General features: G+C 37.4%; 1 protein-coding gene across 1 annotated transcript; it reads right to left on the bottom strand.

Moving 5' to 3' along the window:
• Window positions 1-12,937: 12,937 nt before the first annotated feature.
• LOC104440255 (ankyrin repeat-containing protein At5g02620) lies at window positions 12,938-15,085 on the bottom strand. The gene is made up of 3 exons (XM_039309883.1): window positions 14,999-15,085; window positions 14,421-14,774; window positions 12,938-13,513 (listed from the first exon to the last, which is right to left on the bottom strand). The coding sequence occupies exons 1-3, from the start codon at window positions 15,083-15,085 to the stop codon at window positions 12,938-12,940; spliced, it is 1,017 nt and encodes a 338-aa protein (XP_039165817.1).
• Window positions 15,086-16,159: the final 1,074 nt, after the last annotated feature.

Raw genomic sequence — 16,159 nt, 5'->3', positions numbered from 1 at the left:
ACTCCTCACTGTTGAGCAAACTAATGAATTTTTGCTTAAAATCATGGTCTTAGATATGCTGTCTCAAAAGTATTGCTTGAAGCACATGCTAACTCTGAGAAAAATACTAGTCATTTTAAGAGTTATAAGCGCATACAAGAACATAATCCTAGAAGGGATGGCATGAAATTTAACTATCGTAGGAAATCTAACTTTGACCCGAATCATGACAAAGAAAATAAGTCAAAGAAAGTGACTAATGAAAGTATTTGCCATCGTTATGGCATGACTGGGCACTAGTCACATACTTGTCATATGCCAAAGCACTTTATTGATCTATACCAGGCATCTTTAAAAAATATGGGCAAGTGTGGTGAATCTTGCGCCATTGAAATTAATTTTACTGTCATAATCACTATTGAGGCCAACAATATCTCTGTGGTGAGACTCCTCTTGCTCTTGAAATAGCAAATGCATCCCTAGATGTCTCTCATTCTTTTGAGAACCTTTGATTACTTTAATGAGGCATCAGATTAATGGATGATAACTTGGACTTTCGAATTTTATGATTCTAATAATTTCTTTTCTAGTTGCTTTCCTTTAAATGTATTACCTTTCATTGTTCTCAAATATGGTTATGTAATGAAATGCTTATGAACCTTATATAATATTTATTTTTTGAAATTTTATTTGACTCTATAATTAATATGCAAATTTTATGATACTTGATACTTGAAGTTGTCAACATAAATGCATGTGGAAAATATTTAAAAAAAGGAAGATGTTTGTTTGCTTGATAGTACATAAACGCATACCATATTTCGTAGTAGACACTTTTTCCTCGAGTATGACATTGCGTAAGTCACATATCCATACAATATCAGGTTCTGTTTTGATTATTGATGGTGTTAGGAATGCCACAATTGTTTTGCCAAATGGCACCATCCTGCATATCACGGATGTATTTCTAAGTAGTAGATCAAAAAGGAATATCCTCATCTTCAAATATGTACGCCGTAATGAATACCATATTGAAATTATTCATAAGCAAGATAAGGAATATATTGGTGTCATCTCCTATAAAATGGGCTTGAAGACCATTCATGAGAAGCTAGAAGATTCTTATATAGGTTTGTATTGTGTCATGATTAAGGCTATTGAAACCTACGCCACCATATCTTGGAGATTGGTAATTCCTGATTAGTTTGGATTGTGGCAAGATCACCTTAGTCACCTTGGGGCTTTAATGATGTGTAGAATAATTTAGAATACAAAATGACACTCTTTAAATAATACAATGGCATTGTTGTCCAAAGATTATAATTGTGAAACTTGTTCACAAGAAAAACTCATTACCAAGCCTTCTATAACAAATGTTAATCTTGAATCTCATTTATTCATGCAAAGAATTCAGGGTAATATTTGTGGACTAATACAACCACTAAGTGGACCATTTCAATATTTTATGGTACTAGTGGATGCATCCTATAGATGGTCCCATGTTTTCCTATGATTTACGCACAATGTCACATTTGCACGCTTACTTGTGCAGATTATAAAATTTCAGACACAATTTCTTGATTATCCAATTAAAAAGCATAAGGATGGATAATGTTGGTAAATTTACATCAAAGAGTTTTGATACTTATTGTGCTTCACACGAAATCGAGGTCGAGCATCCGGTCGCATATGTTCATACTCAAAATGAATTGATAGAATCCTTGATTAAACATATCTAAATCATTACCTGCACTCTTTTATTGAGAACGAATCTTAACGATACAACATGGGGTCATGCAATTTTGCATGCGACAGCCCTAATAAGATTGCGCCCCACTACTAGTCTTTTACAATCTCCCACTTCAATTGGTTCTTGGTTATGGACCAAATATTTAACCTTACGCATTTTTGGTTGTGCAGTACAGGTGCCTGTAGCATTACTAAAAATGATGAAAATGGGTTCCCAATGCGTTTGTGCATTTATGTTGGGTTTAATTCACCGTCCATCATTAGGTTCTTGGAACCAACTACTGGTAATCTTCTTACTGCTAGATTTGTAGATTGTCATTTTGATGAGACTATGTTTCCATCAATTGGGACACCTATAACTTTCATGACTGCAAAGCAGAAACCGGTTAGGGTTTTCTCCTTAAATGAGAAAATTTTATCTCAATTAGACCCAAGAACTCCCAAGTATGAAAACAAGGTGCAACGCATGATCTATTTATAGGCTATGGCCAATAGATTTCCAGACACATTTAATGATGCTACTAAGGTTATAGAGTCTCATATTCTAGTTGTAAATGTTCCAGTTAGGATAGCTATTCTTGAAAAAGTAGCTAAAATGGATCAAAATCCTCCACACTTGAAGCGTGATAGACTTATAGAATCAAAAGATACTGTTCCTGAAAAACGAAGGGGAAAGAATCAGGAATCCGCTCCAGAAGAGCTTGGTGTTGTGCTTACTCCCAAAGAACTTATTGTCCCTGAAGAGGCACAAACTCATGAAAAGAACACAAACTCTAGGAACACTGATAATTTTATTACATATTATAATGAGATTTGGGATTGAAATGAAATCATCATTGATGATGCTTTTGCATTCTCAGTTGCTCATAAAATTATAGATGATGATTGTGAGCTGCAATCTATTATTGAATATTGTCAAAAGCAAGATTGGTCTAAGTGGGAAGAATCAATTAGGGTTGAATTAGCTTCCCTAACTAAACGAGGAGTTTTTGGACCCGTAACTCAAATCCCCGATAATGTAAAGCTCGTTGGATATAAATAGGTATTTTTTTTGGAATTGAAATGAGAAAAACAAGGTTGTTAATAGACCAGTTAAACGGGTGGGTCGAGTTGGGTTTGGGTTGGGTCATAAATGGTTTGACCCAAATTGACCCATTTAATTTGTTTATGACCCATTTATTGTGGTGCAAAATTTTTGACCCATACTCGGCCCGACTTATACTTGACTCATACCCAATTCATTTGACTAAATTTAAGAAATTTTATTTCTTATATATATATATATATATATATATATATATTTAAGAATGGTATTGCTAAAATAGTTTTATACAGAACAAATTTAATGGACATTTTTTATAATTTTTAAAATAATTATTTTTAAAAATTGAATTTTAATTATTTTATTTTTATTTTTAAGAATATAATTTTTAATTTTAATTTTTTTGTTCTTCTTCTTCTTTGGCCGCAGCCACCCACGACGACCCGGCGACCGGCCACGGGCGAGGCGAGCTCGAGCTCGCCCGACACCGAAGAGCTCGAGGCTCGCACAGTTAATCGCCGACCATCACCGTGCCGGCCACCGAAGGAGAAAGAAGAAAGAAAAAAAAGGAAAGAAAAATAAAAGAAAATTAAAATAAAAAATAATTATAATTTCGATTTTTATAAAAAATAATATTTTTGTAAATTTAAAGAGGGAAGAGAGAGATTGTGAGATTTGGTTGAAAATAGTTCTAAATCTAACTAATTTAAGACCCACTTAAGACTCACTTATTTTAAGTCTTTAATTGTTAAATCCATTTAACTACTTTTTGTAAAAAAATAAGTGACCAATATATGACTCGTTTATGATTTAAATGGGTCATATGTGGATCTAAGACCCATTTTGCCACCTCTGGTTGTTAGGTATAAAACCCGACCGATTGCCTAAGAATTTTCCTAAAGATCTAGGATTGATTATGACGAGACATATTCACATGTGATAGATATGATTATTGTCGCGATCTAACCTTGGGTAAACCACTTAGGGTTTGACTAATAGACTACTAAACTTAAATTTAGCTCAGACTCTCCCAAGCCCATACTAATTCGCGACTTAGGTTCAGGTATTTAGCATGCAAAAGATTATTAGTTAGGAGTCGTCACTAATCTATTTTTGGTAGGTCGATTAGAAACCCAAGCAAAGTAACAGGAGATGTACTTTACTCATGCGAACTAGAGATTGTGAGTTCGGTGATTTGATTACGTTAGATTTTTCTGACGCCCTTTCGGTACATTTTCTCTTATATTCGAAACAAATATTTTGTAGGCAATTTGAATTGATTTTAATTTACTTTTCTAATATGTGATGTGACTATACGAGTACGCAAACCACCAATTTAACACACAAGAAAGTAATGAATAAATTACAGGACTTACTTCATAGTAACGAAAGTATTAGCCCTAGATATTATTCATAATTAACACACAATCACTCAATCTTTTTTAGAATTTTTTTTCTTGTTTAATAAAATCTGATCTACGTGCAATGCAATTTAACTAAATGGCCTAATTCTAATGGTGGATAATTTCTAATTAAATGGATCTAGCAACAATCACTGAATGACATACATTTTTATGAACCTAATTTTGTATGACATGCACATGATATTTTTGTATTTTTTTATTAATATTCAAAATTAATTAAATACTCTAATTCAAACATGCAAGCTATCCTATAAGAGAAAATTCAATTTATTCTAAAAAGATATTTTTGGTGTTTTATTAAATTCGGAATTATAAAATAATAAACAAACAATCCTATCTAGGAAATCAATTTTAATCTATATGATATACAATTTTTTTTTTGTATTTTCAGCATAAATAAAGCAATTAAAGCATGTTAAGCACCAAATCACTCAAGATTGTATATCATCCAATCAATGCGAATAAAGAAAAAATGTTCAATCAACTTGAAGTTTCGCGAATAAAATCGATGAGTTGATCTTAAGCCTTAAAAATCAAAACATCAATTTTAAAGATTCCTTCGGAATCAATAATTCTATCTAAAGCATTATAGATGGAATCAAAGATTATATGCGGTTGTGAATTAGGAAATAAATTCTGATTGGGGGTGCACTTATTGCTCAAATTTAGGAATTATGTAATATTCTCAATCAAATTAAATCACAAAATTTTCAAATTGATGGAAAACAAGATAATTACCTTATTCAAAGTATTGCATGGATAAGTTTCCCAAATTGGAATCCGCAAGCAACGAGCTCGGATGATGATGGGCGATGGTGCGTGGCGGCAGTAACGGTCTCGGTGGTGGTTCACAGTGGTGCTTGAGTGGATGGCCGGCGAGACTAGAAAATCCTGCTAAAAAAAATCATCAAGAGAACGAAATTGTTTCACTAAGCTTCTCGGTTGAGCACATCGAGGATCGATCGCTCTATTCCACTCCAACTCTTGGGCTACATCATGTTAGAGATAAATAAAGAAGTTATGACGTTGATAGAGATTATATTATTTGGAACTTTGAAAGTGACCTACTATTTTTTCCCTGCTAAAATTGAATGTGATGTACTTGCTCTAAGAATGACGTGAGCAACGAAATTGTTATGAAAGAACGTTATTTGATGCTGTACATTCGCTGCTTATGAAAGAGGTGCCTTTCTAATTGTTGGAAGACATAGTCTGATATTTTACTTATGGAGATTGTAAAGGGAGAGTTCAAATCCGAATCCTTCAACATAACTAATTAGACCCACTAGAATAATGACTGCTCCCCTCTACACCATATAGCTAATGTGAGACTTCTTTTGCATTATACCCTCACAGGTGCACCTCGATAAATCTTTCTCTTAGGTATGAGCCTTTTGCGTCAAACCTGCTCTCCCTTAATCTAGGTATTCTTTCAAAGTGATATTATCTCAACTCAAATCTCCACCTTTGCTTAGCAAAGTTTGGTAGGAATACGACATCTGCCTCGACTCCTCTTCAATTGCTTTGGCTTGGCCAAGATCAACAAGAATACATTATTTGAACTACCTTGAGTCACATTTGAAATATATTTCCTTGAGATATTCACCAAACGACAAGCCACACATGTTGAGACCAACCCATCCAAATCATTGATTTGATACCTCTTCTTGGGAGGCGCGGTGGAAGCCCAATACCATCATGTAGGGGGATTGTTAAGAGAGAGCTGAAATTTGAGCATGTCGACATATGCGGTTAGATCTGCGTTCTCTTTAAAACTTAAGCCTACGGGTTATATGTAATTTTTGACCAAAAAAAAATTACAAGTAAACATTAATTGCTCCATTTTACACCACATTCTCAAGTGGGATTCTTTTGCATAACACTGAGTGCACCACTCGTACACGTTTATTTGTTTGGTCAAAAGATCATAAACAATTTTTCCATCTGCTGATTTTATTTATTTTAGATCCATATCTATTATATGTATATCCTTTTTCCTTGCCTTTCATCAATTTGTCTTATCCATCTCGCTCTTGGTTATACTTTCTCCAGTGTGAATCTTATGATTAAGCATGGGGCTGTTGATATTTTATCTAAGCATGTACACAATGATCCAACTTTTCTATTATAATTTCGTTAGCACATCGACATTTTTTTTTTTAAAAAAGTGAGATTGACGGAACTAGACAACCACTAAGCCAATTTACTTATTTTGTCAAGCATGACAAACAACTAGAAAGCTTCATGAAATCACTATTATATCCCAAATGGGAATGCAAAGAGGCCAAGGTTTGACGACAATAATCGCGGACTTGCAGGTGTGCGATAAACAGACAAGAACTTAGCAAAGTACCTTCGGATGGATTGTCGTGTATTTAATTAGTTTTTCTAGATCATTGATTTCTTTTTTGTTTATAGATGGAAAGGAGATACTATTGATTTTGAGCCCGCTGATCTGTTTGATCACATCTTTTGAGGAATGTCCTCGGAAACGACATAATTTTTCTTGTGAACTAAGATTGGTTTACGAAATTTTGGATGTGATAATTTTTTATTTGGGATTGAATTTGGTCCACCTATTTAAATGCCTATTTTCAATTGATTTGATGATGTTATCCTATGGTATAAAGGATAAATGTGATGCTTATGAAAGGTATACCTTTCTAATTGTTGGAAGGCATGGCAAAAGTAATATTAACTGTTTCACCTTACACCATATCTTTGATGTGAGACTTTTTTTGCATGACACCTCATGTGCACCTCTTGGCAGGATCACAACATCCGTGCATTGACTCCCTTTCAATCGTCTTGGCCCCTACCAAAGTCAGTAAGAACACATTATCTATTACCTCGATCGAGAGTCACATCCAATATTCCTTTTCTTGAGATGTCTATTGGGTACCAATCGACAAATCTAGTTATTGTGAGTTGCAACAGAAATTTGGTACATTTACTTTTAGGGAGATCACCAAGGAAAATGCCAAGTTCAAGCCCGTGAACATATCCAATTGAACTCACCTTATTTCAAAAACTCAAGCCAATGAGTTAAAGGCGGGTTATGATACTATTAATTGCTCTAGTTTACACCACATTTCCAAATTGGGACTCTTTTTTGGCAAAAACCCTCACACATGCAACTCGACATCAATAGCAAATTAGAGATTTCAAATAACAAGTGGACCATTAGTACATGTTTGTTTATTTAGTCAAAATCTCATAGCCAATTTTCCATCTGCTGATTTTAACCATTTTAGATCCTTGCAACTTAGGCACCAAAAATGTGGGATATATGCTTTTTTTTTTGTCCTTGTATAAATTCATCCTACGTATCTCTCTTATATAGTCGCAATTCTTATACTTGCACAGGTGTGCACAGGTGTGAAGCATATGATGCAGCATGGGAGTGTGTTAATACTTTATCTAGGCATGTGCACAGTGCTTCCAACTTTTCCATTATTATTTAGTTAAAACATTGATATTAAATAAAGTGAAGTTGAAAGAAGTAGAGAACATCTAGGCCAATAATGTAGACCCAAATTAATTATCGTTGAAGCTTGACTAACGTTTGTAAAGCTTCATGAGATCGTTATTAAATTGTAAATGGGAATGCAAAGATCCAAGATTTGACAGATCATCAACTGTTTAATAAATTTTTCTAGGTCATTTCATTATTTTCTGTTTTGGGCTAGAAAGGAGATCATAGTACTTAACAAAAATAAAAAGTACAAGAGTCCAAGCCCAATGGTTCAAGTCCCCTAAATTATTTCTTTTGAGGAATGCCCTCGGAAACAACATAACTTTTCTTGGAGTTGAAATGTCAAAGGCTGAGATTGCTAATTACATACAAGCTAAAACATTAGTCTCGTAAAAGCATTTGCATGATGGAAAAAGCAGAGCAGTAACCCGAACGCGCGGGATTAAAGAAACATTCCTGCCTGCTTCCGCAACGTTGGAAAGGCAAATAGCATGGAATGTGATGTACCGGCTTTAAGAATGATGTGATAAATTTTATTTGGTGCTGATTTTGATCTGTTTATTTAAATGCGTATCTTCAGATCATTGGATGCGAAGGTACACTAGTGAAGATTTTATGTGTTTGAATTATATCTTAAATATATTTATATTTATAGATTACATGTACATATTCCTTTAACATGATATATATATGCTCTGCAAGAAAAGATTCTAATCGTTGGGAGACATAGCGGAAGCCTAATATATTCACTTAAGGAGATGCCAAGCTTGAGTTCATGAACATATTTAGTTGGACCTCTAAAATTATATTAACTTCTTCACCTTACATCGATTACCTAATGTGAGACTTCTTTCTCATGACACCCTCACACGTACCTCAACAAATCTATACTTCATGTGTGGGCCCTTTAATTTAGGTATTTTTCCACACCAACATCCTTTCAAATCGCTAAATTGACCCAGCTCGGTAGGATCGCAACATTTGCCTTGACTCCTCCTCCATTGCCTTGGTCTGGCCAAACTCAGCAGATCACACTATTGGTCACTTCAATCAAGAATCACATACGAGGTTTCTTTCCTTGAGATATTCACCAGATGCCGATTCACTCATGTTGAACCCACTTCATTGAAATCATCGGCTCTAATACTACTTTTAGGAAGGTGCAAGGAAAGCCCAAAACTTTTACCTAGGGAGATTGCTAAGTCCAAGCTTAAGCCCGAGCCTAACAATATATCTCGTTGGACTCACCTTTATTTAGAAATTGAAATCAATAAGTTATGAATCAATTAGAGTATTATTGACTTCTACATTTTACAACACATTCTAAATGTGAGGCTCCTTTCGTATAATATCCTTATACGTGCATCTCAATACTATAAGTGAAATGATGATATTTTGGGAAACTATAAAAACATATGTGCGGGTATGAGAAGGCTTTTATAGTACGTTTTTATAGTGGGCCATTTGTTTATTTAGTCAAAAGCCAATAACCAAATTATTTATCTGCTGATTTTACTAACTTAGACCCATATAATGTTAAGTAGCATTATCTATACTTTCTCATGTGGGAAGGTTATGATTAAGCGTGGGAGTGTGTTAATATTTTATCCAGGCATGCGCGCAACGCTCCAACTTTTCTATTATAATTTAGTTAAAGCATTGAAATTCAAATAAAGTGAAGTTGAAAGAACTAGGCAACCGCTAAACCATTGATGTCAAAAACAATGTACTTACCTGTTAAGCAGAACTAACAGTGCAAACCTTCAGGAAATCGCCGCTGCAGCCTGAATGGGAATGCAAAGGGTTCCGCGATTCCACCAAACCTCTAATGGGGTTTCACGGTTATTGACTCATTCCTTTCTTGTCTCCTGTACTCCCGACCATCTTCAATAACTTAAACTCGCTGAAACGATGTCTGCACCGATGGGAGATGGCAGCTTAATTGATCCCTCCATAGCAGAAACGTCTGGCAAGATAGATGTTTAACAGCAGCTAGGAAGGGAAGGAAATAGAAAACCTAGACAAACATTTCTAATCTCCGTATCAAATAATATTCAAACAAAGGAAACAATGATATAATGATTGCAGGAAATCCCGTCCTGCACTACTGATTTATTTCTAGCCACCCTGAATCTCAATTGAGGACCAAAGTCCAGAATACTTCAATGCCGAGCAAAGATGGCCGAGTTGAGGACTGAGCCGTTCCTGAGCAGACCTGGCCAAACTGGCTGAAGCTCTCTTCGTCTAACAGTCATGTTCAACATTGTATAGAGAAGAAATTGCGGCAACTATAACCGTGTATTGTCCCAATTTTGTACAAATTACAGACGGAGATCGTGCACGATTGCTCCAAGCGCCATATTAGTCTCTTCAATCGTTTACCATCCAAAGATTTCTCTAGCAGAATCCGTCTTACCCTCTCTGTAGGACAAATACTCCCTTATCAAACAGGAGTAGAAGAAAACAGAGCACCTCAAAACCCATCATCAACCCGCTCATCAGATTCACAAATTTTACGCATACAGACCATGCCGCCACTATCATAGAACAAAGACCATACAATTTACTCGATTGTCACACATACCGTCACACTTGCTCATGCTTGCCGTCATCGTCTTCATCTGAATTCTTCTTCTCTTTCTTCTTCAAGTAACCCCACTTCCTCAGCACCACACACAGCCTCACCACATTCCCCATGAACACCACCCCCATCAGGCACAGCCAGCACACCACCGACACGTCCGTCACGTCCTTCAGCATCCCCCACGTGTCAGCCAGCGATATGTTGTGCAGCGCTATGAAGTAGGTGATCGCCTGCCCCGTGATCGCTAGCCACATGAGCACCATCTGGGTCCACATCCAGCGTCCCCGCTTTATTGAAAGCTCGCTCAAGAGGAGCAGGATGATGCTGAGGGAGGCCAGGAAGGCCAGAGGGTTGAAGATCATAAACTGTCCGTTGGCCATCCGCTGGATGTGGGCCATGATAGAGGTGCCCGCCATGTGCGGCTCCTTCACTGGGTTGTCGTTGGCATGGACCTTGTAGTCATCCTGCCAGACGCCTCCTGGCGGCGTGGTCGCAGCTTGGAACGCCATCGTCGCTAGCAGCGAAGCGACCACCATTAGTGAATCTCTCCTGGCTCAGCTAATCGGCTTCCAGCGGGGGTCTTCTTAGAGCACTCAGTTTCTTTGGTAGGGGTTTCCATAAAGTACTCCGTTTCTTTGACGGGGCTTTCTTGGTGGAGAGTGATGGGGAGTTTTTAGGTGATCTTGAGGTGGTGGTGTGGGAGGTCATTCTTGCCGGTGGGTCAAGAACTGGATCATAGTAATATGGGACTGATTGGATGTCTATGGAGAGTGATGAAGAAATCGTAGTTTTTGTATATTGTATTGTGATCTCTCTTGTACAAACTATATATAAAAATATTACAAGAGCCCTAAATTAGGGATGATTGAGGATGCTTAAGGCAAGCAGAGAAAATACGAGAACAATATCAACAATATCTTAAATTAGATACAAAAGATAAGATTGCTGACTAGGAACGTTATCAAGTGAAGCTCCTGAGCTTTGAAGGGATGTCTCAATTGCTGACTAGGAACGTTATCAAGTGAAGCTCCTGAGCTTTGAAAGGATGTCTCAATTTCAAGAACTCTTGAGCCTCTGGGACCCTGCTCAAGAATGTCTAGTGCTGTGAGGCCACTTGAGTTTGGTGTGTTCACCTCGAGTCCTGGGATTGTAAGCAAGAACTTTTATCATCTGCACACAATTTTTTAGGGATAAATTCCCCAGTGCAAGATTACTGAAGTCCATGTTGCTGGTCTCAAGACTGATCCTGGGAAAGGAAAGGTCCAGGGAAGTTCAAACCAGCAACAATCTGGTTCCCGTTGGTTGCTCGCTAATGGAATGGGAAAGAGCAATAGGCATCCGTTTCTGAAGTCGAAGACTGCTTCTTCTAAATCTACTGCCCCAGCAACAACTAAGGCACAGCCTGGTGACACATTGTGGAGCATCTCATCCCGTGTTCATGGAACTGGTGCTAAATGGAAGGAATTGGCGGCTCTTAACCCACACATACACAACCCCAATATTACTCTCCCGAACAAAACCGTCAGGTTGCATTAAGTTCGGGGTGCGAAATGGAACTTCTTGAAAGAGGCTTGGTTTGCCAAGCTGGGTTGAGTGAAGTTTATGAGCTGCGTTAGTCGTGGGCTTGCTGCTTGAAACCACACATTGTGGTCGTCTAAGACTGAAAGTACTGGCTCCGGCCTTTGAGAACTCTCTTACCTTCCCAATTGTTATGGACTGATTATCACCAGTAAGGTACACGAGATCTGTCTATGCAATTGTTTTCATCTCTCTGTTCTTCCATCCCCTGTAATCAGTTTGCATATGAACAGTAATTTTCTGTGTTTTGTGTGGGATGATACGCTACCAATCCTTTGTCTTGTGATTAGGAACAACAGATCGGTCCATGGGATTTTAGGTTGCATTTCTGCCTTGTCCCTCCTCTACTTGTCTATATAAAGATGAAAAGATTGTTCGGCAAGAAGTCATAATATCAGAGTTTGAATGTTGTTTTGGAAGAAGCACACGTTCTGGTATGTGAACATTACATATGAAACTAGCACTGCTTCGATTCCGACCTTTGAGGGAGGATCAGCTTGCACGGCCTGCGAATAATCATGGAGTATTTTCTCTAAATTCAGTGTATCACTTCCTTAAAATTAGGCAGGAAATAGTGTAGGAAGTTAATGAAAATGGTGCGACTGCATTATGGTTTGGTGCCATGGGGTTGAAATTGATCAGACAGAGAGGCTCACTAGCTTTGATCAGATGGCTTTTGGACATCTATCAGCAATGGAGAAGAATATGAAGGAAGCATAAAAGAAGTGCGGATGCTTTTGAGGAAGGTGGGTTCGGTTGTTTGGTGTGATTGGAAAGAGAATGGTGAAGCTGTGCGAGACAAATCATAGAATGGTCCAATGTTGCTTTTACCTACTAATTTGCGGCATACGTAAGAGTAGATCAGATTACTTTGTGGCCAGGCCTTCCCATTCTCTTTAGAAAGATTCGGCTACGTGGCCAAGACATCTCTGATGAGGAGAGCTCGAGAATAATGCGAGATGGACTCTGTGTTTGGTTTAGTAGTCTCATTAAATCGTTTGCACAACTAGCAGTACTCAGAATGATCTTATGACATAGGGATTGAGTTAGAAAGAACGCAGGCATCAAGACTATGCAGTAATCCTTTGTCCCACCAGATGAATACACTAGATCTTGATATTGCCCCTAGATCTGTACCAACTCACACACACTGATATCCACTTCTTGAGCTTTTGCGGATCTTTCACATTCTGGAGGACGATTGCAAGGAATCGAACGGTGTGAACTAGAAAAACAATGTTTACAATGGCAGACCAAACAGTCAAGTAGCGCCTAATCACCATGATCGTCCCCCAATCTGCGGAGTACCAAACCTCTGTGGTCGGGCTCCCATCTTTAGGTTCCCTCTGTACGAACGAGATGCCTGTCATGGAATAGACGTAAGTCAGCCCCATGAAAGTGATGGTCATCCACATTGTGGCCGTCAGAATCCACATCAGAACCTTCTTCCCCAAGGGCAAGCCACTCATGAGCAAGAAGATCGTGCTAAGGGATGCAAGAAAAGAGACGGTGTTGCATGTCCAAAAAAATGGGGAAGCCTCTGGATTGTTTGCAGCCATTATCGATGTTCCCGCGTAGTAATAGATGGTGCCGTTTTGGTATTTCTGATCGTCGTTCCACAAGCCGTCGGGAGGGCTAAGGCTGGCTTGGTAAGCCATGGCTCTGATCACAGCGGCAATTATCTGTCGTGACGTGAAAGGAAGTTTCAAAATTGCGAATGAAGAAATAATGTTTCACCTATATTTGAAAATACGAAGATCATCGAGTCAAAGTTAGTCATTTCAACAAATACACAAATTCAATTGGTGGCTTTTCCTATATTTATTGAAAAAAAACAAGAAAATTGTGGCAAGCTCTCTACAGAAATAGAGGTCATGGATTAAATTACGAAAAAACTAAGTGTATGAATATACACATATATGAAAAAAATGAAAATATTTCAAAATTTGAACTTCTTTTTATAAAGGTTGCTATTGTTGTTAGAAAGAAAATCAAAATCTAATAACTAAATGTGTGGAAAATAAAACACTCTTACTTGTATATGTATTTGTCCATTGATACAATATATATCTAACGAGCAGTTGAGACTATTTGGAGAAGAGAAAAGATTGAGTTGCTTAAAAATCCTCTTTACTTTATGTATTAACACACATATTTAAAGAAAATCACCCAACTGCTTCACATTTAGATTTCTAAATTACCATTAATTTCTTAAATAATCATCCACTCGTTTCATTTCTTCTCAATATTAGATTTCTTATATTACCCTCAGTTTTTTTTTTTTTTTTTTTAATAATAATCCATCTATTAATATAACTGCTCCCCTTCTTTCTGTACATAACTATTTAATTATGAGCACACATACTACATGTGTAGAAAACATTTTTGAGAAAACATAATTATTTATTTTAAGCGATATAAGTGATTAGTTTTAGGAAAAAAACATTTTCTGAATCATCCATGTTTTATGAAACAAATAGAGAGTTTAAATTAACCAACTGTGAGCTATGATGTTAATTGCAATAGCATGACTAATCTAATCTAACTTATCAGCAAATACTACTCCAAGACATCTAGTTAAAGCATTACCATAAGAGAATTATGCTTCTCCATGATCCATTTCTCGTGTTTATCTTCCTTTTGCTTCCTAATTTCACCCGAGAAAGACGGTGGTGGAACCGCCTCACTCGGAGGAGGTGCTATATATATGATGTCAACTTCAACAGTTGAATTCTTCTCATTTGTGTTATCAACAACCGCTTGGTGAGTTGTTGATGCAGAAAATCTTACGGCTCGCAAAGCTCCAGCGTGTACTAACAGTTCTCTCAATTCAATTACTTTGAAATCCTTTGGAAAATGTTCCACTATATTTAGAGCAGAGAATCCATTTCTATTCATTGTGTTCACATCCACTTCACTTCTTTGAAGCAGATATTTCACTGTCTGTACAAAACGATGGGCCTCTTATAAATTATAAAAGAAACAAGAAACAAAGATATTTCCTGTAAGTTTCTTCAATCGATATATCCACTGAAGTTTGAATATAGAAACCTTGCGTCTACGGAAAAATGAGAATGAGCCAAATTTTATCTTCACAAAATGTTCAAATGGAATACGATGTTTGATGTCATTGCAATTTCGAAGCAATTCAAAGCAAAAAGGATTACCTCAATTTGCTTGTTTGTAGCGGCCAAATGCAAAATGGTATTACCCTCATCATCTTGAGCATTCACCAAATCCCCATCTGTCACCATCTCCACTAGGACTTTCAGAGTCTCCAAATGATTATGCTTCACTCCTAGATGGAGAGCCGTTTCGCCGTGGCTCAGCCTGTGCTTGGCCGCCTCCGGTCACACCTTGACCAGCTCTATCACGATGTTAATTCAGCCCTTCATCATGGCCAGATGAAGTGCAGCCCTTCCATTTTTGGCATGGACAAGGCATGCAAGGGGGTTCGATTGTAACAATTCCCTCACTATTTCTACGTATCCGTTCGTAGACACCAAGTGAAGAGGCGTACGTCCCTGCAAAAAAAAGGTACTTAGCTAGGAGCATTCTTATTGAGGGAGACGTTCACATTATATATTATATATTGTATTATATATTTTATATATATGTCAGACCGAGCTACTCAAATTCACCGTTGTTTGTAAGATCTTTCAGGCTAAATTAACTTGGAAATCTATGACTTGATTTCTATCTGAATTTTGTTAATTTCCGTCATATATGATGGGTTTGATTTCTCACATATCATGGAAACAGGAAAACAAAATGCGATAGTACATGTACAAAGTCTTATTTGACAAGCAAGATTGTCTGATCTATGTAGAGATATTCCATCGAACTATAGTCAATAAATTATGTTGCACATGGCTAAAAGCCTAAAGCTTGCAAAAACCGAATCAAAACAGTTGCCGTTCCATCGATTATCTGGTTCGCGAGGATGACTGGGTGTAGTTTGATCTGACAAAAGGATATCAAACAAACACAACCAAGGTTTTCGATTTGACATACCTGCGAGTCCAACTCCATGGCCAAATCCTTTTTATGAGCCAAAAGAGCCTTGGCAAAGTGTACATGACCGAGCATGCAGGCCACATGCAATGGTGTCTCGTCAAAGCAAGTGACCGAAGCCCGAGCTAGGATGAGTCGGTCTTCTTGCAGCAACTAAGCTAACAACTCGGCGCACCCGCCAAGCGACGCTTCATAGAGCCTCCTCTCTTGGTGTCTTCTTTCAAATGCTAAGGAAGCTTGTTGATGTGATGGCAGAGACAGCGACCTTCTTCTCGGGCTTGCAATCGATGTCATTGTTCCCAGCTTGTGGGTGA

This window comes from Eucalyptus grandis, chromosome 3, assembly GCF_016545825.1.
Source record: "Eucalyptus grandis isolate ANBG69807.140 chromosome 3, ASM1654582v1, whole genome shotgun sequence".
Taxonomy (NCBI): Eukaryota; Viridiplantae; Streptophyta; class Magnoliopsida; order Myrtales; family Myrtaceae; genus Eucalyptus; species Eucalyptus grandis.
Note: the sequence above shows the minus strand (reverse complement) of the source record. Positions and strands in the feature narration are given on the sequence as shown.